General features: G+C 41.4%; 1 protein-coding gene across 2 annotated transcripts in view; it reads right to left on the bottom strand.

Moving 5' to 3' along the window:
- Window positions 1-24100, bottom strand: part of ALDH1A2 (aldehyde dehydrogenase 1 family member A2) — a 95685-nt gene that overhangs the window by 9882 nt on the left and 61703 nt on the right. For both annotated transcript variants that reach the window (XM_004274672.3, XM_049705996.1), the window contains exons 8-9: window positions 3784-3886; window positions 1944-2128 (exon numbers count right to left, since the gene is read on the bottom strand). In XM_004274672.3, coding sequence (XP_004274720.1) covers window positions 1944-2128; window positions 3784-3886 — 288 coding nt within the window. The remainder of the gene's footprint in view (window positions 1-1943; window positions 2129-3783; window positions 3887-24100) is intronic.

Below are 24100 nucleotides of genomic sequence, written 5' to 3'. Positions count from 1 at the left end.
GAAAGTGCCTGATGACTCCAAGTAAAATCTTCTATGAAAATGGAAATAAGCATGTGCTCAAGAATCTCTCTCATTTGTGATTTTTGGCCAAAGCTTCATTATACCTAGTCAAATCATATGGAACTGCTGTTAATTAACCATTTTTGACCTGTGAAAAAGGGTAATTTTGTATGGTTCAACCTAATACATCAAGAATTCCAGTGAATGCACTGCTCTGATGATACTGACAAGTCATAAGTACCAGTTCAAGAGTTAAGCAATATTTCTAAATGATGGAGATACTGGCTAATTGATTATTCACTGTTTACATAAGTAAAAATTAACCTTATAGACAAATGAGTATCGGGGTATATTTTTATGGAACTACTGTTATACCATCAGAGGAAAGGATTAAGTTTAAAGAGTGAGAGCTAGCGTCCTAGTCCATAAAATAAGGTCATTCTCGCCCCCCGCAAGCCCCCAAGTTATAGACTTATCACTCAATTATTATGGTAAATAAAAAAGAAACCTACATTCACCTGAGTTTGAATTGCTGTTACAACTTCAATCTTCTCTCAAATGGTCCCAAAACTAAGGAGATACTGCTTCTTATCAGGAAAACCCATGCTCTAGTGATCCAGATGAGATCTGGTCTACATATTCCTTTAAAAATTCTCAGTTCAAAACCAGAGTTCTAACTGGAAATATACCTTGATGACCATGGAGAACCTGCAGAGCTCAAGAGTGCAGCCAGCAGGGACCTTGGTGGCCCTCCTCATCCACCACAGTGCATGAAGCATTCAGAGTAAGAGAGAACCATATGGCAGAAGAGAGAGCAGACAGCTCTCCATCCCCTACACAATTACAAACTGCACGTTGTCATCCCAGAGTAGGTCAGGTTGGTGGAGAGAATCCTTGGCAGCTGGTAAAAGTATAAATGGGTTTCTGGGAATGAGAGATACCTGCCCTCCTTGACTGTGGCACCTGTGGGGATGTCTTGACTCCAGCAGTTAAAGGACTGGGACTGGGTTCTAGTCAAGATCCATCTTGCCATGCCTGGGTCCTTTTTTGGAGCTGAGAGACTCCAACCTACCCCCAAAGTTCAAGATATCCTTAAGGCAATCCTAATCTCTTGGTTTTTCAAGGATAAAATTTAGAAACAGAAAGAGAAGCACAAGACATAAGCAAGCAATGCCTCACTGGCTACATTTCCAGCCATGAAGACAGATGAGGAAGAAGAGTAAGGAGTCAGCAGAAGGAGGAAGATGATGCTTTGTCGGGTTCCACCAGAGTGTCTGGGTTCTCTGTTCATAAGAGATTAAGTAAAGAAAGGGCATGTCCAGGACATGGAAGCAACCTAAGTGTCCATCGACAGATGAATGGATAAAGAAGATGTGACACATACATGCAATGGAATATTACTCAGACATAAAAAGAAACGAAATTGAGTTATTTGTAGTGAGGTGGATGGACCTAGAGTCCACCATACAGAGTGAAGTAAGTCAGAAAGAGAAAAACAAATACCGTATGCTAACACATATATATGGAATCTAAAAAAAAAAAAAAAAAAAGGTTCTGAAGAACCTAGGGGCAGGACAGGAATAAAGTCGCAGACGTAGAGAATGGACTTGAGGACACGGGGAGGGGGAAGGGTAAGCTGTGACGAAGTGAGAGAGTGGCATGGACATATATACACTACCAAATGTAAAATAGATAGCTAGTGGGAAGCAGCCGCATAGCACAGGGAGATCAGCTCGGTGCTTTGTGACCACCTAGAGGGGTGGGATAGGGAAGGTGGGAGGGAGGGAGACACAAGAGGGAGGAGATATGGGGATATATGTATATGTATAGCCGATTCACTTTGTTATACAGCAGAAACTAACACACCACTGTAAAGCAATGATACTCCAAAAAAGATGTTTAAAAAAAAAAAAAAAGAACGGGCATGTCTGTGATTTCTCTACCTGGGGTCCCTGCTCGGTGGTGGGGTCAAAGGGGCTGCCCACTATGCGCCTCTTAGCCCGCTCCACGCTTCTTCTCACAAACTCTTCATAGATGGACTCCTCCACAAAGATGCGAGATCCTGCAGTGCAGCACTGGCCTTGGTTGAAGAACACACCCTGGTGAGCCTGCTCCACGGCATAGTCCACTACAAGAGGAAACAGCCATGCTCTCAACACTGCTTTGCCTGTGGAGGGGCCTAAGGGACCGACCCTCTTCCCTCCCCAAAGCCCCAGGTGTAATGTCATGCTCACCACAGAGCAGAACTGTGAGCAGCCCAGTGAAAAGCACTGGATTGAGAACACAACTTGGTTCTAGTTCTAACCAGACCCTGACGTTATTGGCTGTGTTAACTTGGACGTCTTCACTTCTTGGAAAACCTTTCTTCTGTAAAAAGAGGGATTAGACCGCGTTATCTATAACAGGAGTCTCAAACCCCAATAACCAAAGGGGCTGTGTAGATAATAGTAAAGCAATGTGACAGAGACTCAGAAGGAAAGTACTACCTTTGGCTGTTGCTATGCATAAACATAGCCCAGGGTTGCCAGATTTCCAGTTTTAAGAAAAAACGGAAACCAATATTTTGTGTAATACTTAGAAGTAAACATAGCCATACCTTGCATTTGGCCTATAGACTGCCAATTTGCAATCCCTAATCTATAGGACCTTGCAGCTATACTCTTAATTAGTATTTTGGCAAATTAAACTGTGACAGCAATGATCGTCTTTGAAGACGCTCAATTTCCTCTATATTTACATGGAATTGTATAGTAGCATATGGTAACTCGTTTTCATCTCGTGTGAAAATAAGAGATACTAAATAATACTCAATATAGTATTAATAAATCTGGTGTCTGCTAGTTGCTAAATGACTCACTGACTGAATGAATCAATGTACTGTCGGTGCAGTGCCTACACCTTAATAGGAATTTAGGTACAGAATTCTGATCCTCTTGACAACTAGTATACAGCTGAAGCTGAACTTGCAAATTCCAAGCTGGGGCTGAAATTCAGGCAATGTGCTTTCTGTTCTCTGATCTCTCTAGTAGTGAAATTGAGGAAGCAGTGCTGCCTGGCAGGATGTGAAGAAGAAAAAGGATGACTGAAAGAGGTTTTGTAATTTCATTCCCTGGCAAGTTTTTCCAAACATGAGGAGCACACCCGTGCAGAGTGGACTAGAGAGCGTCCTGCCTGGAGACATGGGGTTTCTAGGTTATAGCTCTAGGCCTCTGTAGAGTCCTACTGCCAAGGTGTAATCACCTCCAATTTAGGTCTATTCATACACAACTGACCATAGTGTGTTGTCATCCTGACTAAAAGCCATGGGGGCAACAGAAAGGCGTGGGGATGGCTAAACAGAGAAGGGGGTGTGGGTTTGGGACAACGTTGGTAGAGCTAGTGAACTAAAAATTTTTAATGATCTACAAAGCCACCAGGCATACATGAGACGTTTCAGGTTTCTCGAATCTAGGCAGAAGTTACATTTCCAGTGTTCAGAGGCTTAGACCACTGCTCTTTCCACTATACAATACCAACCAGGCCTTCACCTCTTCTACCCTATTTTACAACAACACAGAGTCAAAATGGCTTATTATGTCTAGAAAACAAACTCTGATTGTCAACTGATAAGTGGTCTTTACCAATATCATTTTGTCCTTAAAAGGAAGGGTCTAGATTTTTCTCCTTGAATGCCACTTAGCTTCAAAGACCTTTTTCTTAGTGTCCTATTGAAAGTGGAGATAATAAAAGTGAGCACCGCAGGCCAGTATGCCAGGGCATGTAAGAGATCTGTGGTTGACTTACAATCAGCATCTGCAAAAATAATATTGGGACTTTTCCCTCCAAGTTCCAGAGTGACTCGTTTCAAATTACTTCTTCCAGCTGCTTCTTGGATAAGCTTTCCAACCTGAAAGAAGGGAAATGGAGAAAGGTTTTGCGCACCTTGCAGTTGAGACCGTCAGTGGCCAGAGCCAGCTGTGGGCAACAGTGGGACACAGCAGTAATGGATCCTGCAGGGCAAAGCACCCACCGGATACACAGGAACGAATCTGTGGTCAACTCGCGTGGACAAGAAATAAGTCAGTTGGGATGCAGGTTAATGTCTGTTCTGAAGTGAGCTGGAAGACTGCTTTAGTATCATGATGGAAGGAGCAAGGAAAAGGGCGTTAAACCTGGAATCTTAATCACTGAAAGATTTCTCTGAAAGACAACTAGCAAGCAAAATGTAACTAGAGATTTTCCATCACTGCATTGTGGCTTTTAGCTTTGGACTCTGGCCTCCAGAAAAAAGCCAACTGGCTCCACTTGAAAGACATGATGAGCGTAAAACAAACTCTTTAAGTGCCTCCAAAAATGCCAGGTATGACTTTAATCACATGGTCCAAATATATATATTGATGTGATACCTTTGCTTCTGCCTAGGGCTATAGTAAAAGGATTCCAGAAAGCTGAGGATCTGTCTTTATTTGTGCAGTGCCTATTTATCTAGAATCCAAGCAAACAGAGGCTGAGTTTGAAGAAAGCATTTCCCACTGTGTAGACTCACAATGCTAATAAAATTGAAAGCGTCAAGATGGAAACACGGATGCAGCGCCTAGAGCCCCCTTTCAAGGAAGAACGCACTGCCTCAGTGACAAGGAATGCTGTCAGCTCCTTCAGTCACCTCAGCTGAAAAGAGCTTCCTTGCCCAAGGGGACGCCCTCCTTCAGGTGTCCCACATCCACCGCCGGATGGTGGCGGTGGTACCACCAGGCAGCTCTGAGAGACCACGTCTGCTCCACCACAGCCAGGTGCTTGGCTGAGGCCATCAGGCCTGCACTGCAGCTCAACTTCCCGTCGTGTCAACTGCCCTTTGGCTGGGACCCCTAATAAATAACCTGCATGGCAAACTCCATCTCAGAAACCCCTTCCAGGGCACCTGGCCTGCGACAGGGTGCTGCCCTATTGGAGGGCAGAGGTCACTCTACGGAAAGTGCTGGGCCACCCTATAGCTCTTATAGGCAGTTTGCCCTTGTTGAGATGAAGACTGCTACTTATGCCTGGAATCCTACTGAAAATAAAGTATTTTAAAAAGCTGGGGAAGAAAAATGCTAAATATATGCTGGACCCCTCTGGTCCCTGCCTGCGATCCTCAGGAAGGACGGGTAACTCCTCAAGCAGTGTAGTAGAGCAGTGGTTAAGAGAAAAGGCTCTGGAGCCTGGGTGTTTTTGTTTTTTTTTATTGATTATATCACTTAACGACTGTTTGACCTTGGGAAATTTTTTATCTTCTCTGAGCCTCCGTCCCCTCCTCTGTAAATAGAGCTAGAAACAGTATCCACCTCAGAACTTAGGTGTCCTGAGGATGAAGTGATTTAGGGTCGACGGCCCTCAGAACCCAGACTGGCACGCAGTAAGCACCTGCACCAGTTAGCCGCGCGAAGGTATGAGAGGCCAGGGCCCCTTCTTCCACGCTGGGCGCAGAGAAATGGAGGTGGCTGTAGGGGGCAGAACCTTCCAAAGCAGGTCTCCTCCCAGGGCCCCTCCACTCTCTGCGCGTGTCAATTACCTCAGGAAAACCCCGAGGAAGCCCTCTGACTTGCCACCAGTCTCCAGTATTGCTCACTAGCTGGGCTAAATGCTTTACATGTTTTTATTGTTACTCTACCTCGTGCCAAAACATTTTTAGAAAATATACTCTTGTTCTGAGGAAATCTAACTTTGGTGAAAAAGTAGTGATGTCTCTGAAAGAGGTAAAATTAGAGTCTCTTAGATGCAGAACACTGTTACTCATCAAAGGTTTAAGAAACACCAACATCTGGCCCTAAGGATTAATGGGCAGACGTCAGCCCACAGCCAGACGGCCCTTCCCCACCGGGCCGGCTTGTCTCTCTTCGACCTCAAGGTAAACCCCCTAGGAAGATGGGCTAATAAAGGCCCCGTTCTCAGGCAAACATGCTCTCCTGCAAGAGGAAAGTATGGATACACAAAGGAAACGAGAACCTGGCCCTCCATCCTGGCAAGAGAACAGCAGTCAGGTAAGATTAGGACTGAAGCCTGAGACCCTAGCAGAGGGGAACCCACACGAGGGCAGCAGGGCAGTAGCACCATTGGGCGTCCCTGAGGAGGCTGTCGCCTGCAGCTGCCTGTTCTGAGCAATTCTACTGTGCTTGTCTCTCTCTGCCCTGAGGAATCCATATCAACTGAAGGGGACTCATTTCAAAGTCCAGGAAGATAAAGAGACAAGTGCTTTCTCAAAGAAGATAATCACTGGACGTCATGAACATTATTATTAATTATATTTAAAAAACTAGCATTTATTGAGTTGGTTTATATCAGACATTTACATGTATTCATGCATTTAAGCCTCTCAAAAACCCTACGAAGTAGGTATTATCTCATTTTAGAGAATATTAAACTCAGGTTAGAAGTCAATGGACATTACCAGGTTACCTGGCAGTTACACGCAGAGTCTGCTGGACTCTGTGCAGGTTGACTCCAGGGCCCAAGTGTGAATCACTTCCTCTCCTTCCCGTAACCTCCTCCCAGCACTCTGCCTTCCCTTCTATATTTACTGAGCACCTAATGCATGCCACATACCACCAAAACCTTATCCCTGAAACTCCAAATTAATTTAAAAGTGAGGAGGAATATCACTTTTTATAGACACAAATAATGATCACAGTTCATCAGTTACAAAAGGTATATTCTGCCTTCAGACTGACATTTGAAAAACAAACAAAAGCAAGGAGAAATCACGGATTTTACACATAGGAAGATGCTGAATAAACGTGTGGAGTTGGTAAAGAGAGTGCTGACTCACTAGCATTACATTTCTGTTAGCTCTGCTCCCTGACATTCATCAAAGTGCTCTATGGGTTGATATTTGTTGCATTGGGAATGTTGTCCAACGATTAGTATTTTCATGGCTACAGTAACTATACAAAAATCTTGCTCAGTCTATGGTCATCAGAGAAGAATACCTAAAGAATAATTTTTCCTGCATGAATGCTTTGCCATTTTTTCCTTAGAAACCAAATTTGTGCTAAACACCGAAAGGCAAATCTCAGATGAATAATGATTTTCCTTTTCATCTTTGGAAGAAGGTCAAGTTGCAGCCCAACCTCAAGAAAGAACTGGATGTGTTACGCTACAGGAGAACCACTTCCATCTGCAGTGGCCTCAGGACAGGATACTCTGAAAAACCCCAGTTGTTCACCAATCCCCTTCATTCCACACTTATTCCTGGTTCTCCTACTATGTGCCAAGTGCAATGCTAGGCACAGTTCCTCATCCACAAGGAGCTCACAGCTAAGAGGATTCCCATGTAAACCTAACAGGTGTTCAATAAGTACAGAAAAATCTGGGCCTGATTTAATATTAGATCTGAACAGTGAAATTATGGTTGTGCAGCATTTTGTTATAACCCAGAGTCAGGCTCCTCTGGGCCTCACCCACAGAAGTGGGCTAGGTGTAAAAATCTTCATTAATTATGTGATTGGGCATCATCATCTGCCTTCCCATAATACTCTCAGTTTGCAGGTCAGACTCTCTTTGGAGAACATATTACTACTCATGAATTCTCCCTGCGCGTGGAACGAGGTTAAGTGACCCTGAAGGGAGGCACTCCTCACTGTTATTACCATAAGGGGGAAAGAGACAATAGGAAGAATAGATGCAACTCCAAAGCAGGGAATTCTTAACAGGAAAGAGTAATGTTTAAAAATAAAGAGCTCATGTGAGAGCCAACTCTTACAAAATATGATAGGTCCTGTGCAAACCAACCTAAAATATTACTTGTACAAATCCCATGCAAAGGCTTCCAAAGTTAAAATCTATGGGGTAGGAAAGTCCAGGAAAGAATGAAGTACAGACATCGAAGAAAGGCCTGGGATTAAGTGACCCATCTTAGATAGAAAAGTAGTAAGTTCCGCGGGGATATGTATGTGCTACGCCAGTCATATTTATACACGACTACAAGGTGGGAGCATGAGGTGAGATAAATGAGGCTGCCAGGATGCACAGGTCTTCTGAGTGGTTCAAGTCAACAGGGGTGGACTTCGTAACACCAAGCCCTATTCTGATAAATAGGCAACCTGTGAGATAAAACAGAGAAATACACAGTTTGAGAAATTAAATCTTGTATGTGAACACAGATTAAATAGAATAAAGCACAGAGAACAAATTTTGACCAAGTTCATCATTATCTTTTTTTTCAAATCAGAAAAGATTTCACAATATACTCTTATTATATACATCCTGTCCTATCTCTGACAACCTAGCTAATTATAATCATAACCAGGTTTATGGATGACAGGAGTGAGAAGACCTAGTTACTATAGGTTCTGGCTTGGCCTCTAACTAACCTTTGATTTGGGGAAGCCACTTCACCTCCTTGGGCCTCAGTTTCTCCAACTGATGAACGAAGACACAAACCAAGCAGTTACGCTGGCCCTTAGTACCCCAGTTAGTTGGAAGAGTTAAAAAAAGACTCAGGGCCCCTGCTCATTCTGAGAGTCTGTCCAGAAGAATCCAATTCTTCTGGATTCTTCTTGTCTTACTAAGCAGACCTCGCTTTTCATAGAGGCACCACAGCTGCACTGAATGGTAGATAAACCTGATCTTTTTCGGTTTCCCACAAAGAGCTCATTATGAAAGAGTAAGTGATAATGTTCCTATCATGGGGTGTCTTAACTTGGCACTCCCTGCAGAGTCTCTCAGCTGTATCTGTGTACCTCAAACAGGCAAGGGCGAGGAACCAGGGGCTCGCCCACACATAATGGAACTGGGCTAATTCTCAGCAGGAATGTTGGCACAAATCAACTCTGACTCCCATCCTCATTCTGAATAGTCTTCACGATTGATATCAGGAGTATCCCTGGAAGAGCCACAATGTACCAGAATCATGCTCACAGCAATGCAGCAGGGTAGGAAATGCAATTTGGAGCTTTGCATGGAAAATAATTTGTTATACAGGACAAAAAAGACCATGGAAGGCTTTCCGTGCCCTCTTTATTCAAGGCTGTTGCTCCCTGAACAGAGTTTCTAAAGTCTGGTAAAATTTTTCTTTTTATTCATTAGTTAATTACCCATATTTCTAGGATGGGCTTCTTCTCAGAGATATTTCTTTTTCTTGATCAGTTAAGTATACATATTGGGGTGGATTCCTTCTCAGAGATATGCCACCTTTTTTAAAAGATGGAAAACTCTCTAGTAGAGATCTCAGTAAACAGGTTGAAGATGAATGCTTTTTCCAATATATTTTCCTTTCTTAAACACCAAACAGATTGACTCTGTGCTTCTTTCCTCCTCTCCTTTCTTGATTTTCATTGTGCTACTGGTTCTATGATAGAAATAGAAATGCCCAAAATATGTATAATTGGACATTTCTTGTCTTTCTGAAATATCCAGAAATAACAGACCAAATCAGTCTTCGCAGATCTGCACCAGAAAGTCACAGGACCAAGGCATCTAAGCAGTTCCTTTAGTTTAAGGGATAATAGCAATTTCAAAACTTTGTGAAATTCAGATTGTGAAAAACAATGCAGCCTCTGACTATGCTTCCAGCCCCTCTCCTCCACCACCATCCTCACCACCACACACTCATCACTACAGCACATGAAACCACTTGCCCTTCCTGGAATATGACCATGTCTCTGTAGTAGCTGTTTCCTCTGCCTGAAATGTCTTTCCTCTCCTTGCTTACTCATTTTTCAGCCCTACCTTTGCCACTTCCTCTGAGAAGCTAGCTTTCTAGATCCACCCTGGCTATAGGGTTTGGTTTTCCCACTTTTCTGATCCCACATAACTCTCATACTGCTCTTGCTTAATAGCTGTCTTCCCTACCAGACTGACCGTCAGCAGAGGGACTCCTGTGCACGCACATGCACGCGCACACACACACACAGATTGTCAGCAACATTTGATGAGCCAATGGGCCAGAACAGGACAGCTGCTCTTGAAGTCTCTGGAAATCAGAGACTATGAAGTCTTCAAGGAAACAGAGGTGAGCGATTAGAACACGGAATGCCTATGTCCAAGGCTTTTGCCTTGACACCACTGGCAGAATGATTTTGAGCTTTCCTCTTCTTACTTATCTTTGGCTGAAATTTCCACATCTTTAATGAAGGGGATGGCTTCATGGTTCTGACATGACTGCATGTTGGAGCTCCCGGAGCACTTAAAATCGTTTTCTTTGTCTGGGCTCTGCCCCCAGAGATTCTGATCATCTTCGTCTGCAGTGGAGCCCGTGGGCATGGGTAGTTTAATGTGCTGCTAGGGTTAAGAACCATGGAATTAAAGAATCCTTAAGGGCGTTTCTCTCATACTGTCTCTAACCTTTCATTGTTGGTTCTGTTTTCCAATTGTCGAACATTATCATTTATTGAGCACCTATTTTGTGCTGCTTGTTCTCACAAACATTATTTAATCCTCATGGTGATCCTGTGAGGTAAGAATTATTACCCCATTTTAGAGTTGAAAAAAAGCATGACTCAGGTCAAGAAATGACTTGCTGACAGGCACCCACTGAGTGGCAGAGCCAGGACTGCTTCTCTTCTCCAGATGTTCTCCTGGGGTTATATACCCTCTGCTAATGAGCAGAATTCTGATGGCTAAACACACCATCCACAGCTAACACATATTCCAGAGCGACTGCCCTGTACCCTTAGCCCTCCTTCTGATACATAAGACTCTCCCTTTTAATCTCAAATAAATTTAAAAAATCAAGATTTTGATTTTGGGGGAGGGGCTCTGCTTTGATGGGAAGAAGCCTGGAATCCTCAAGTCAAAGGTACTACACGTCCCACTAACCAGGTGGACTAAACGGATGGGCTTCTTAGGATCGGTTCATTCTCAGCCTGAGCTCTGAGGAGATAAATCTACTGCAGAATGAATCAAAGAATCTCAGCTAGCAGGCAAAGACTACAGCATACTGTTTCCTATTCTTCAGCACTCAAGGTTTTATTTAAGTATTAAACAAGAAAAGGAAGAAAGCACATAATTTAAAACCTGTACATCCAAAGGTTTTGACACAACAAACTGGTATTTTTCATTCAAATGCTGGATAGTTTACTAATGGACTCATACAACCTTAGAAAGAGGCTTATAAGTTGTTTTAAAAAAAATAACAAAAAAACTCTAGCAGGCCACTTCTCCCCACCTACAAAGAGGGGTGAGGCTACCCAGAGGGAAGAGCTGACCTGATTCATTACTCAAGCAGCAGAGAGGGTGTCTGTATCATGTAAGATGACATTCATCTCACTTAGGAAATGAAAGGAGAACCCTGGCTGCGTAAATTAGAATCAGTGATAATACAGCTGTTAGCTACAAACATTTGTTTGGCACAGATCAATCCGGACACTCCTGTAGTTTGCTTTGATGGTCCCTCTACTATCTTGTTGACTAATGATGAAATCATGGTTTGTTAATTTAACTGAATAAAGAAAACATCATACCAAGCAAAATGCAAACTGTTTTCCTGTACTTTATTGAGGTTGTTTATTTACTCTGTGCTTATAAGAGCCCTTTTATATTCACTTATCAAATATTTACATTCATTGCTTATGTATTTAGCTGCATAAGGAGAAATTAATCCTATCTTTGAGTAACTTTGTTTTCTTTTTAAAGGCCTTTTGCTAAAGTAAAATGGAAAGCAGCCACCTCAAATAAGCTTCTTGTTGCTGACTGTTCCAGACATTTTGTGATGTATAAACAGGTCCCCTCTACTAGGATAATCATTACTGGAGCCACATTCAAATCCATATTTAAGTGGCATGTACCCTCTGGAAGAACCTATACGGTTTCCCAAGTAACCTACAAAATTAAGAGAGGGTAGATAAATAAAGAAGTAAAAAACTACAAGCTGTAAAGGGGTTTGGTGATTACATGATCATTAGATTTGCCTGTGAAAGTTCTCCACCTGCCACCATTAATATAATTATAAGGTGGCTTTTGTAGTCTAGTCAAATACTTCTCCCTCTGGTCCTCTGTTATCTGTCAATGATATCATCCTAGAGAAGAAACTTGGAGATACTCAAGATGCCACAGGATTTGTTTCCCTCCTAGTGAATGTAAACCCCTCTAGAGAGAGAAATATCAATAGACTCCACCAGAAAACTTTAGGTGAAACTTGCTCTATGCACACTGCTATAAACTATCTCACTGTGTGAATGTTCCTAACAGCAAAATACTTCATGGGGCCACCTTCCGTCTTATTCTCTTTCCCCAACTCTCCCTTCTCTCTCAGCTCCCCCATTGGATATCTGCATTGTTGAAGATAACATATTTAGTTGTTAATATTCTTCCTGTGAAGATAAAGAATTTCCTGTGTTATATAAAGCAACAGTGAGATAGCACTATACCCCTATTAGAATGGCTAAAATTATAAAGACTGACCATACCAAATGCTGCTGAGGATGTGAAGGAGCTAGAAGTCTAATACATTGCTGGTAAGATGATACACCCACCTTGGAAAACAATTTAGTAGTTTCTGAACCTAATAAGATCCAGCCATTCCACTGCTAGGCATTTACCCAAGAGAAAAAAAGAATCAATCAATCTATCTAACTATCCACCTACATGCGCACGCACACGCGCGCGTGCGCGCGCGTACACACACACACACACACACACACACACACACACGACTGGCACATAAAATGTTCACAGGAGCTTTTATGTATAGTAGTTCCAAACTGGAAACAACCTAAATGTCCATCAACAGGCAGATGAACAAATTGTGATGTATCCATAAAATCGAACACTACTCAGCAATAAAGAGGAATTAATTTTTGATATATATGCAAAAATGTGCATGGATCTGAAAATAATTGTGCTGAGTAAAAACAGTCAGACAAGACAGTACATACTGTATGTTTCTATTTACATAAAATTCTAGAAAATGCAAATGACCTACAGTGGCATAAAGCAGATCAGTGCCTGGGAATGGGAATGGGGGGAGGAGCAGAGCGAAAGACGCAAGCGAGATTACAAAGGTGCAGTAGGAAACGTTTGAGGCTGATGGATGTATGTACTATGTGAACTGTGGTGATGGTTTCACAGGTGGATACATATGTCAAAACTTACCAAACTGTACACTTTATGTGAAATTTATTGTATATCAATTATACCTCAAGATATATTAAGCAATAAAAATGTTACTTTATTAGAGTAATTATGCCACACTTCTTTTTGTTGACCTTTGTGAATTATTGGTGGGGAAATGATATTGAATCCACATGACTATTTAAAATATGATTTAATGGTTTTAATTAAAGTTAAATGCATTAGAATAGGTTAATTAAATTTTAAAATAATTAAAGCCTGAAAGGGAAAGAGAACAAGTGAAGAGGAAAAAAAACTAAACTTAAGGGAAAGCAAAAGGTGGTAAAAACAAAGAACAGATTAGAAGCCAATAAAAGAAATTATTGGAAGTAAAAGGGTGGTAAAATTTGAGATCATCAATCTAAATAAGAATAAAGCATCATACTCATTATAGAAATTGACCAGTTCTCAGTTATCTGCACAGATAGAACAAAATCGTTGAGCTAAGATCTCATTGGGTAGACAAGGGAAGGGTGGCCATTTTTGTCAGAAGAAATGACATGTGCAAAGTCACAGAACTGTGGGGACTTCCCTGGCATTGCAGTGGTTAAGAATCCACCTGCCAATGCAGGGGACACGGGTTCAATCCCTGGTCCGGGAAGATCCCACATGCCACGGAGCAACTCAGCCCGTGAGCCACACTACTGAGCCTGTGCTCTAGAGCCCTCAAGCCACAACTACTGAGCCCGTGTGCTGCAACTACTGAAGCTCACGTGCCCTAGGGCCCACGTGCCGCATCTACTGAGCCCACGTGCCGCAACTACTGAAGCCCATGCGTCTAGAGCCCATGCTCCGCAACGAGAGGCCACCACAATGAGAAGCCCATGCACCGCAAGGAAGAGTAGCCCCACTCACCACAACCAGAGAAAGCCCATGCACAACAATGAAGACCCAATGCAGCCAAAAAAAAAAAAAATTAAAAATCAGTTTATTCAAGCAAGCACCCAGGCAATCTTCCAAAAAAGTGAAATAGAAAAGCAAAACAAAACAAAAATAAACATTTATTAGAAGACAAAAGTATTTGTAAAATATTTATAAAAGTCATAAAACAAAAGGAAAGTAAAATTTCTAGAGGAAAGCAGGAATTAGTTTTCGACAGACATATCCTTTGCAAATAGATTCAACTAGAATCAATCAGAGATTCAACTAATATTCACTGAATTCTTACAATGTGACAGCAATAGGACTGGAACTTTCAAATACACTATCTCCATTAATCCACAAGTAAACATGTAAGCAGTTCTTCATAACCCCTCTTAACAGATGAAGAAATGAGAGATCAGAAAGACTAAATAATATGCCAAAGAGAGCTGGGATCTGATCCAAGCTTGGTTGAACCCAGCCCCCTTCTATATTACACCACATTTTCCCAAGACTACATTGTTATACAAATCTCATTTAACAATAAATAGAAAACAGTAACAGCTACTATTTATTGACACTTTGCTAAGGGCCAGGCCCTGTGCTGAATACTTTAGATACACTAGCTTACTTCCTCCTCACACTCGATGAGTCAGGTACAGTCATCCCTTATCTACAGACGGAATCTGAGGGTGGGAAAGATTACATATTAACATGTACTGTGAACAAATGCACACTACCACGAGAGAGGTTTAAATTATGTCTAGTTTTCTCATCTAGATCTGATATTTAATCTTGATTGCTTTTAGTATGATTTGAAGACTATGCTTGGCATTTCTTACTGAAAAAATACCTTCCTCTAGCTTTTTTAGAGGTAGTGTGATGCAGCATTCTTTCAAGCTTTCATTTTAGCAGAGCCATGAGGAGTACTTTATTTTTCTTTAAGAGACTCTAAATAAAGGATTGAAAGAAATAAACTCAAGGTGAACTACATTAAAGCTCTAAACTCCCTAATATAAAATTCTGTGAGGAGGTCTTTGTTGATCATGAGATGGATCAGACTGATTGTTAACCCTTCGGCTCAGTTATTACCTTTGCTTATCATAAACCACTGGAGAGTTTTGTAGATGGAAATTAACTTGGCCTGAATGTAGGTGAGAGTAATATAATCTGAGCATTAGAAAGATGATTTACGGAAAATGGGTATACGGGAAAACCTAATATTTTTCCTAGCTTTTGCACACTTGTGTGTCCCTTAAATATAAAAATACTTCCACCAGAACACTGGAATTATGTGTTTAGCAGTCACTGACTGAACATCTGGTGTCCAGCACTAGATCACTCTACCAAGTGTTCGGGGCACGAGGAAATCAGACACCCACTAACTCCTCAACAAGTCCCATCTGTTGTGATATAGATTCATAGGGCTATTTTTTCCCCCATCTCTATTAGGCTTTTCACTTTAGAAGAGATTTTAAGGATATACTGAATTAGTATAAAATCTACAGCTCTGGAGTTAAAATGCCTGTTAAAAGCAGAGCTGACTAAAATGCAAAAAACAAAAACTGCATTTGCTATTGAGGCAACAGTGAAACCTAACATCCCATTTTACATTCCAGCAAAATATGTATCAAGCCTTTTGAAAGTGCTGGACTCTCAGGCATGGGAAATGATTCTGAGAATTGAAAGATACCAGTGTTTGATGATTCTTCGCCAATATCAAGCAATACATTACTCACAAGGGTCCCCACAGCTGGGGTTCCTTTCCCACAAGTCCTTTTCGTACTTTGGCTCCCATACCATACCACCATAATTTCATTTTCTCCAAAGAGAAAAGGAAGATAGACCTATATTTTCCACAGTTGTGAGTATTAACAACTGTGGAATTAAGATGTAGAATTATCTTTTTCTTAAATGGTGTTACCTTTGAATGAAATAGCTTTTCGTTTGAATTTAAGCATCTTGAATAAATTATATTTCTCCTTAATGCACAGATATAGATACATTTGAAAACCATGTTGAGCAAAAGAATTTTAGTTCTAGCCTTGGTCTTAGAAGGCATCTTCAATAAGGAAGTATTAAGAGAAATGGTGCAGAATTATTCTTCTCTTTCTCCATGCTCCCATACACACCACACTATACTAGTTACATATTCGCAGACTATCACTGGGTTAGACTGAATTGCACAATTTCTCTAAGGTCTAACATTGTAGCTGATATTTAGTAAGTGCTCAATAAATATTTGCGGAGTGGACAAGACAGCTTAGGTTTAAAATTTTAAGTTCTATGCCAGAGATCATCCATTGGAAGCCCTATAATGTATCGAATAAGATTTCAAGAGGCTAAAGATGCGATTTTAAAGTAAATTTTAGAAAAAAGGAAAAAAAGTTGAGCTAGCATAGTGTCTATGACCTTTCAGAATTACATACGTTTGACCATGCTTTGAACAGAATATGTTCCACTGATATTATCCTTCCTAAGTGTCCCCTTTGATATGTCATTCCTGATTTTAATGGCTCCCTCCTTCTCTGGTACCGAGTACAGCCCCTTAGCAGCATAGCACTGTCATTTGAAGTATAAGCACTGGGTATGATTCTCAGACCCACAACTTACTAGCACGTGACTACGGGCAGGTAATTTAACCTCTCCTAGCCACACTTGCTCAACTGTGTATCTCCTAGAGCTACTGTAAAGATGTAGTGAGATGATATATGCAAAGCACTTAGCAGGTACCTGGCATACAGTAAGTGCTCAATCGATGTTGGCTATTAATATCCACAATTTTAAGCCTTATATTCTTCTTTAAAAACATCCATTTTTAACAGCTTTATTGAGATATAATTCATATACCATAAAATCTACCTTTTGAACTTTAAAATTCAATTTTAGTATATTCAGACAATTGTGCAATCATCTCAATGATTACTAGTATCTAATTCCAGAACATTTCATATCTATTAGTAGTCATTCCCCATTCTCCCCTTTTTCCTGCCCCTGGAAACTACTAATCTACTTTCTGTCTATAGATCTGCCTATCCTTGAGACTTCATAGAAATAGGATCGCACGACATGTGGCCTTTTGTGACTGGCTTCTTTCATTCAGCATGTTTTTAAGGTTCACCCATGTCGGCCTCTATTGGTACTTCCTTCTTTTCTGTGACTGAATAATATTCCACTGTATGGATATGGATACACCCACATTTTGCTTATCAACTCATCATTTGATGGCTATCTTGATTGTTTCCACTTTTTGGGAATTAGGAATATTATTTCTGTATGTTTCTGTGTGGTGTTTGATTTTGTCAAATGCTTTTTTCCATGTCTATGGAGATGATGGTGTGGTTTTGTCCTTTATTCTATCCATATGGAATATTACATTGACTGATTTTTTGGGTATTAAACTAACCTTCCATTCCTGGGATAAATCCCACTTGGTCATGGTATATAATCCTTTAAGTTGCTGATTTCTGTTTGCTAGTATTTTGTTGAGGATTCTTGCACCTATATTCATAAAGGATACTGGTGTATAGTTTCCATGGGATGTCTTTGTCTGAAAGGTCTTCTACTATCTGGCCTCAATTTTTAAACTGAGAATTATTTTCAATGGCTTGATTTGCAGAATATTACTTTCTAGTTCATCTGCCTCCCAACCTTTCTCTCCAACCCTTTCCCTATCCCTATTTTACTCCACTAAGACTTTCTGTACACTCCAGCCTCTAATTGTTGACTAATTCTACTTCTTCTCCATTCACTCTACTTACCCATATCTTACAAAACCTGTATCAAATCCCTCTTTCTCTTGAAGCCTTGACAGATCATCCAACTCACAGAGCTCTCTCATTTTTTAGAATGCTAATGACATATTACAAACTAACATTTGCTTGTTGCTTACAACTTATAAAACTCATTGTGCATTTAATTCTCACAACCCTGAGAAATGTGTGCTTACTATTAAGCAAATTTTGTACAGAATTAAGTGGTCCATAATTATATAGCTACAAAGTAAAAAACATTAAACCCTAAGCTATTAGTGACATTTTGAAGAAAGTGTTCCACTGATATATCACCCTCTAGCTCTGAGATTAAGCTTTTATTTCTCAAATTCAGTCTTTCCTCCTTCGTGTACCTAACAAATACTTATAATTCATGCTGACTACACATCAGATGCTACAAGGGGTAGTGAGAAGAATGACTAAAGGATAGACTCCAAAGAGAATGCAAACCACCACCACCCCAAAATCGGTATGTTTGACCAGAAACTGTAATCTTCAAATTAATGCTAAAAAATCACCACTAAACTGATAAGCAAATTATCTCACCCCAAAAGATTAGAAATTAGTGTTTTATAGGCAAATCTTGCATAGAAATGTTATCATTTGTATAATAAATAAAATTAAAATATTTTTTTAAAAGATTAGAAATTAGTCATTTATGGGATTAAAATACTTTAAAAATATTCTACACTGAAGAAACCAATGACTTTTAAATCCAAACATCGTTAGGGTTGTATTCTTAAGACTTTAGTTGTATCAACAGAAGTATATAAATTTGTAACCTCATTGAGTATAATATATTCAATTTGAGACAATGATAAACTATGAGAATCGGTGACCTACCTGACACCTACCTAACCAAAGGCAATTTAGAATATCAATGGTGATTATAGGAAACTTTTGAAATCCTCAAACTTACACAGCTCTAAAATTTCCCAAACTGAATGGAACACCTATTTCAATTGGTAATTTGATGCTTCCAAACATTAACAGAGCTTACTTTCAGGAGACCCAAAGAGCTGTGGGAAATAGAAACTCCACTCTTAAAGGGCACACACAACACATGTTCTGAGACCAAAGGCAGCAGCAGTAATTTGAAAGGAGCCTGGGTCATACCCACCTGCTGATCTTAGAGAGCCTACCAGAGAGGAAGGGGGCAACTGGGGCTCACGCTGGGGACACCAACGCTGGCAACAACCATTTTGGGGAGCTCATTCTACCACGAGGGCACTGCTATTGGCAACTGCCATTTTGGAATTCACCCTCTAGCTTATTAGCACCAAGACCTGGCCCTGCCCACCAACCAGTAACCACCAGTCCTGGGACACCCCAGTCCTAGCACACAGTGGTGCAGGGACACAGTCCCACCTACTAGCAGGGCTGTTGCCATAGGACACCCTGAGCCCCAAGATGCCCTGGAACTGGCCCCAGCCACCAGAGGGCCCAGGGCCCTGCGATACCCACCAGTGGGCCAGCACTAGCCCCAGGCCCCCAGGACCTTGCAGCCAGCTGTCGGGACTGGCCCAATCCATCAGTGGGCTGGCACTAGCCCCAGGACCCAGCCTCATGCACCAGTGGGTGGGTACCAGCTCTGGGATCCCTTGGGCCCAGCCACACCCAGCACTGGTCAAGACCCAGACCACTCACCAGCAGGCTGACACTAGCTCCGAGACTCCTGCCCCTGCAACCTGCCACCCCCTCCCCTGGGACCCAGCTCTGCCCACCAGTGGCCCAGCACTAGCCCCAGAACCTCTGAAGCTCTGCAGCAAGGTGCCCTGTGACCCAGTCCTGCCCACCAATGGGCCAGCACCAGGACCACAAATCCCAGGCCCTGCGTAGCCAGTTATGCCAGGACCTCACCCTGCCCACCAGCAGCCAGCAGCCTCCACATTAGGCAGAGCCTATCAACCAACCAGGCCAGGGGGCAGCCATGCCTACAAGTAGGCTAGCAGTAGTCAGCTCGCCACAACAGAAGGGCCCACAAAACCCACACAGAGGGCCCCCTAGGGCAGGTAGCTCTGCTGAACAAAGGGGAATGTGCTGCTGGGTCCCATAGGATGTCTCCTACATAAGGCCACTTTGCCAAGATCAGGAAACATAACCAACATACCAAATACATAGAAATAAAAATAGAAAATTAGGCAAAATGAGGTGACAAAGGAATATGTTCCAAATGAAAGAACAAGATAAAACACCAGAAGAACTAAGTGAACTGGAGGTAAGCAATCTACCCAATAAAGAGTTCAAGGTAATAATCATAAAGATGCTCAAAGAACTTAGAAGAAGAATAGATGAACACAATGAGAATTTTGACAAAGAGTTAGAAAATATAAAGAAGAACCAAACAGAGCTGAAGAATACAATAACTGAAATAAAAAATACACTGGAAGGCATCAACAGTAGATTGTATGATACAGAGGAACAGATCAGTGAACTAGAAGACAGAGGAGGGGATATCACCCAAGCAAAAAAAGAAAAAAGACTTTTTAAAAATAAGGACAGTTTAAGAGCCCTCTGGGACAACATCAAATGTGCCGGTGGTCCCAGAAAAATAAAGAGAGAAAGGGGCAGAGAACATATTTGAAGACATAATAGCTGAAAACTCCCCTAACCTGGGAAAGGAAGCACAGAGAGTCCCATACAGGGTTAATGCAAAGAGGAACATACCAAGGCACATTGTAATTAAAATGACAAAAATTGAAGATAAAGAGAGAATATTAAAAACAGCAAAGGAAAAACAACTAGTTATATACAAGGGAATTCCCGTAAGGCTATGAGCTGACTTTTCAGCACAAACTCTGCAGGCCAGAAGGGAGTGGCATGATATGTTTAAAATGATGAAAGGAAAAAAACAAGAATACCCAGCAAGACTATCATTCATAGTTGAAGGGGAGATCAAGAGTCTTACCGACAAGTAAAAGCTAAAAGTGTTCAGTGGCACAAAACAGGCTTTATAAGAAATGTTAAAGGGACTTCTCTAAGCAGAAAAGGCCACAATTGGAAATATGAAAAGTATGAGAGGGAAAAACCTCATTGGTAAAGGCAAATATATGATAAAGAGAGCAGATCAACCACTTATAAAGCTAGTAGGAAAATTAAAAGACAAAAGTAGTAAAATCATCTATATCCACAATAAGTAGTTAAGGGATACACAAAACAAAACTTATCAACCTGGTTTCTCTGATTCATCTCTGCTAGTTCATATGCTTGCTGGTGAAGGCTAGGCCCAGCATTGGAATGAAAGCTGCTAATTGGGAAAATCCTGAAAGGTCTCTAGAATTAAAGCTAGAGACCAGCCCGCTAAGTTATGTGATCAGGCTCAGGCAACTGCTAGACAACTTCATCAAGCAATTCCTAGGACTTTTCCAAAGCCTGTTGACTGGGACAAAATTCAAGCTTGCACGCAAATCTGATGAATCTGTTCATGACTATTATAATTAACTCCAGATTGTTAAGGAAAATTCTGGTCTTCCTTCAAATGTTGATCCCACCTGGGGAGCCTCTAATTTTATGTTTATCAATAGGCTGAACCGGGACCTTTCCCTTCTGGTAAAAAGGACCAGGATGGAATGGGAAACTATGTCCACTTCAGATTTAGGTAATCTGGTAAACCAGCTCTCTCGCACTCCAGAGCAGTCACCTAAAAGGAAGACCAACAAAATTCTTAATCTTCAACTCCAGCAAATGAAGGTCCCTAAATGAAACCAAAACGCTCCTAAGTTTCTGCTATCTTTGCAAAACAGCCGGGACACTGGAAAAGAGATTGTTATAAATTCGAGCACTTCCGGCACCTTGAGGCCTCTAACCAGTTTTTCCATTGCTCTCCCAGTCCTCAAGGAAGTGGCTCTGAGGAACTACAGGGGATCTTCCCAATGCTCCCTCTTAACCACCTTAGGGAAATGTTTCTCCAGATTGGGGCTGAATCTCCTCCAGTCCTAACTGACACCAAAGCCAACACACCCGGTGCTCAACTCTGCTACTATAAAGCAGCCCCTGCCTTGGAGTACTGAACAGTTCAAATATCAGGGATCTCTACTGAACCACAAGAGGTTCCTGTCTTTGAACCTATACCCTTTTGTTTAGACCCTTTGAGAAATACATACTCTTTTCTCCTTAGTTCCTCCACCCCTATCCATTTTTAGCTAAGACTTCTTAGGGAAGTATCATGCCAGAATTTCTTTCTCCCAAAACAGGAGAAAAATTCATTACTGCCACTGCCCGTTTGGTGAAAGCCACCAAGAAAACTATTATGGGATCCCCTTTAACCATTTTTGTACCTCATGCAGTAAAAGCTCACCTGAATTCTCATCATATTCAACAATTCTCAGTCAGCTGCCTCACCTCCTCTGAAGTCTTTTTGTTAACTGCTCCTCACATCACTCTTTTACAGAGTGACGGTAACCCTGCTACTCTTCTCCCCTCTGTCACTGATGAAGTCCCTCATGACTGCTTAACGCTGATAGATCACCTCGCGACTCCTTGAGATGATCTGCAGGAAAATGCTTTGGGTAACACTGATTTCTCATGGTTCACTGATGGTTTCTATTTAAAAAGTGACAATGACAAATATTGTGCTGGACATGCTATTACAACTCCTTTTAATGTTGTTGAAGCAGCATCTTTACTTATGGCTACTTTGGCGTAACAGGCTGAATTATGTGCTCTTACACAGGCTTGTACTTCAGCCAAGGACAAAAGTGCCACTGATAGTAGATGTGCTTTCAGAGTAGCTCATACTTTTGGAATGTTGTGGAAGCAGTATGGCTTCCTTACTTGTAGTGGAAATAAAATTTAAAATGGCCCTTATATTCAGGAATTGCTAGATGCAATACTTTCATCTGCTGCTTTAGCTATTATTAAGATTCTAAAGTTGACTTTCTGGAAGCTAAAAGAAATCACCTTGTTGACATTTCCACAAGGAATGCTGTCCTTAAAGGAACCAACAACAGCCAAACCTCTGGCATGGTCCAAAGAGATATTTCCCCAAATTATAACTTAGAAAAACTGGTTAGAGAAGCCGAACACAATTGGCCTCAGAGAAGGAAAAACAAGACTGGAAGTTCAACAATTCTTGGTTTGACAAAAAGAGAAAGCTCTGGTTTGGACCAAATAACAACTCAGTCCTAGCAGTGATTCTAGAATTCCCAATCCTAACCACTGTACATACATGAAACCATTGGTCTACTGACATAATGATAGCATTCATGAATCAATATTGGTGAAGAAACATTAAGAAGGCTGCAAGAAGTTCCTACCTCACTTATCCCACGCGTCTGAAATATAACCCAGAGAAGCCTGTTTGCACTGCTCCCGGACATTTCAAACTGCCTAATAACCATTTGAGGTCCGGAAAAAGCATTTCATACAACTTCCTCTGTTTCATGAATATAAATATGTTTTAGTCCTGGTCTGTCTGTTTTCACACTGGGCTGAAGGCATCTCTTGCAGACAGGCTACTGCCTCTTCTGTGGCTGAAGTCCCTTTGAAAAAGATTATCCCTACCTGGGTAACTCCTCTTGAACTTCATAGTGATCAAGGAACTCATCTTACTAGTCAGTACTTTGACAACTGTGCACTGTTTGGCCAGTTTTACAACGCTTTCACCATGTGTACCACTGTTAACCCTCTAGTTTAGTCAAATGCACTAATGATATTATTAAGACTCAAGCGGCAAATTTGTAGAGTCCCTAAAAACACCTTGGCCAAAAGCATTGCCATAGGTCCTTCTAAATCTTAGGTCCATCCCTTTTGGAACTCATAAACTCTCATACTTTGAAACAGTCATAGAATACCCAATGAACTTGGCTCCTGCCCCTTTTGACTCACTGATAAGAGAGATACTGCAATATTGCAAAGGCCTAATTGCTTCTCTTAAAAATAACCATGTTTTGTTAGAGCAATCTTTTTTACAGTGTGCTCTTGGGAGACAAAGACGTTCAGCATCACACCTTACACCCTGGAGATTTTATCTAATTGGAAAAGACCTCCAGAAAGACTTTCTCCAACCTTGCTGGAAAGATCCCCTATCTGGTAGTGCTAACCAACCCCTGTGCCACTGAACTCCAGGAAATAGACTTTTGGATTCACGTGATACACTAAAAGAAAGCACCAAACCCTGACTGGACCTGCACATCATCTGGGGTCCTGAAAGTAAAAATTTTCTAGAATTGAAGCAGACAACACCTGATGAGATAGCTTTCTCAAGATAATCTGGACCAGTCCTGTTGGAAGCTTGCCTGCCAGACCTTTAATGATGACATAACACTTCAGAAGATCTCCTATGTCTACGATCTTGATAACACATGGATTTTACACAAAAAGTGCCTGAGAGTTCTCCCTCCTATCCCTCCTTGTTACTAGAATGCGACCTCAATAGGTTTTCAATCTGTGTACTTTCCCTCTGA

This window comes from Orcinus orca, chromosome 2 (assembly GCF_937001465.1).
Source record: "Orcinus orca chromosome 2, mOrcOrc1.1, whole genome shotgun sequence".
Classification (NCBI taxonomy): domain Eukaryota; kingdom Metazoa; phylum Chordata; class Mammalia; order Artiodactyla; family Delphinidae; genus Orcinus; species Orcinus orca.
This window is presented reverse-complemented; position numbering and strand designations above follow the sequence as displayed.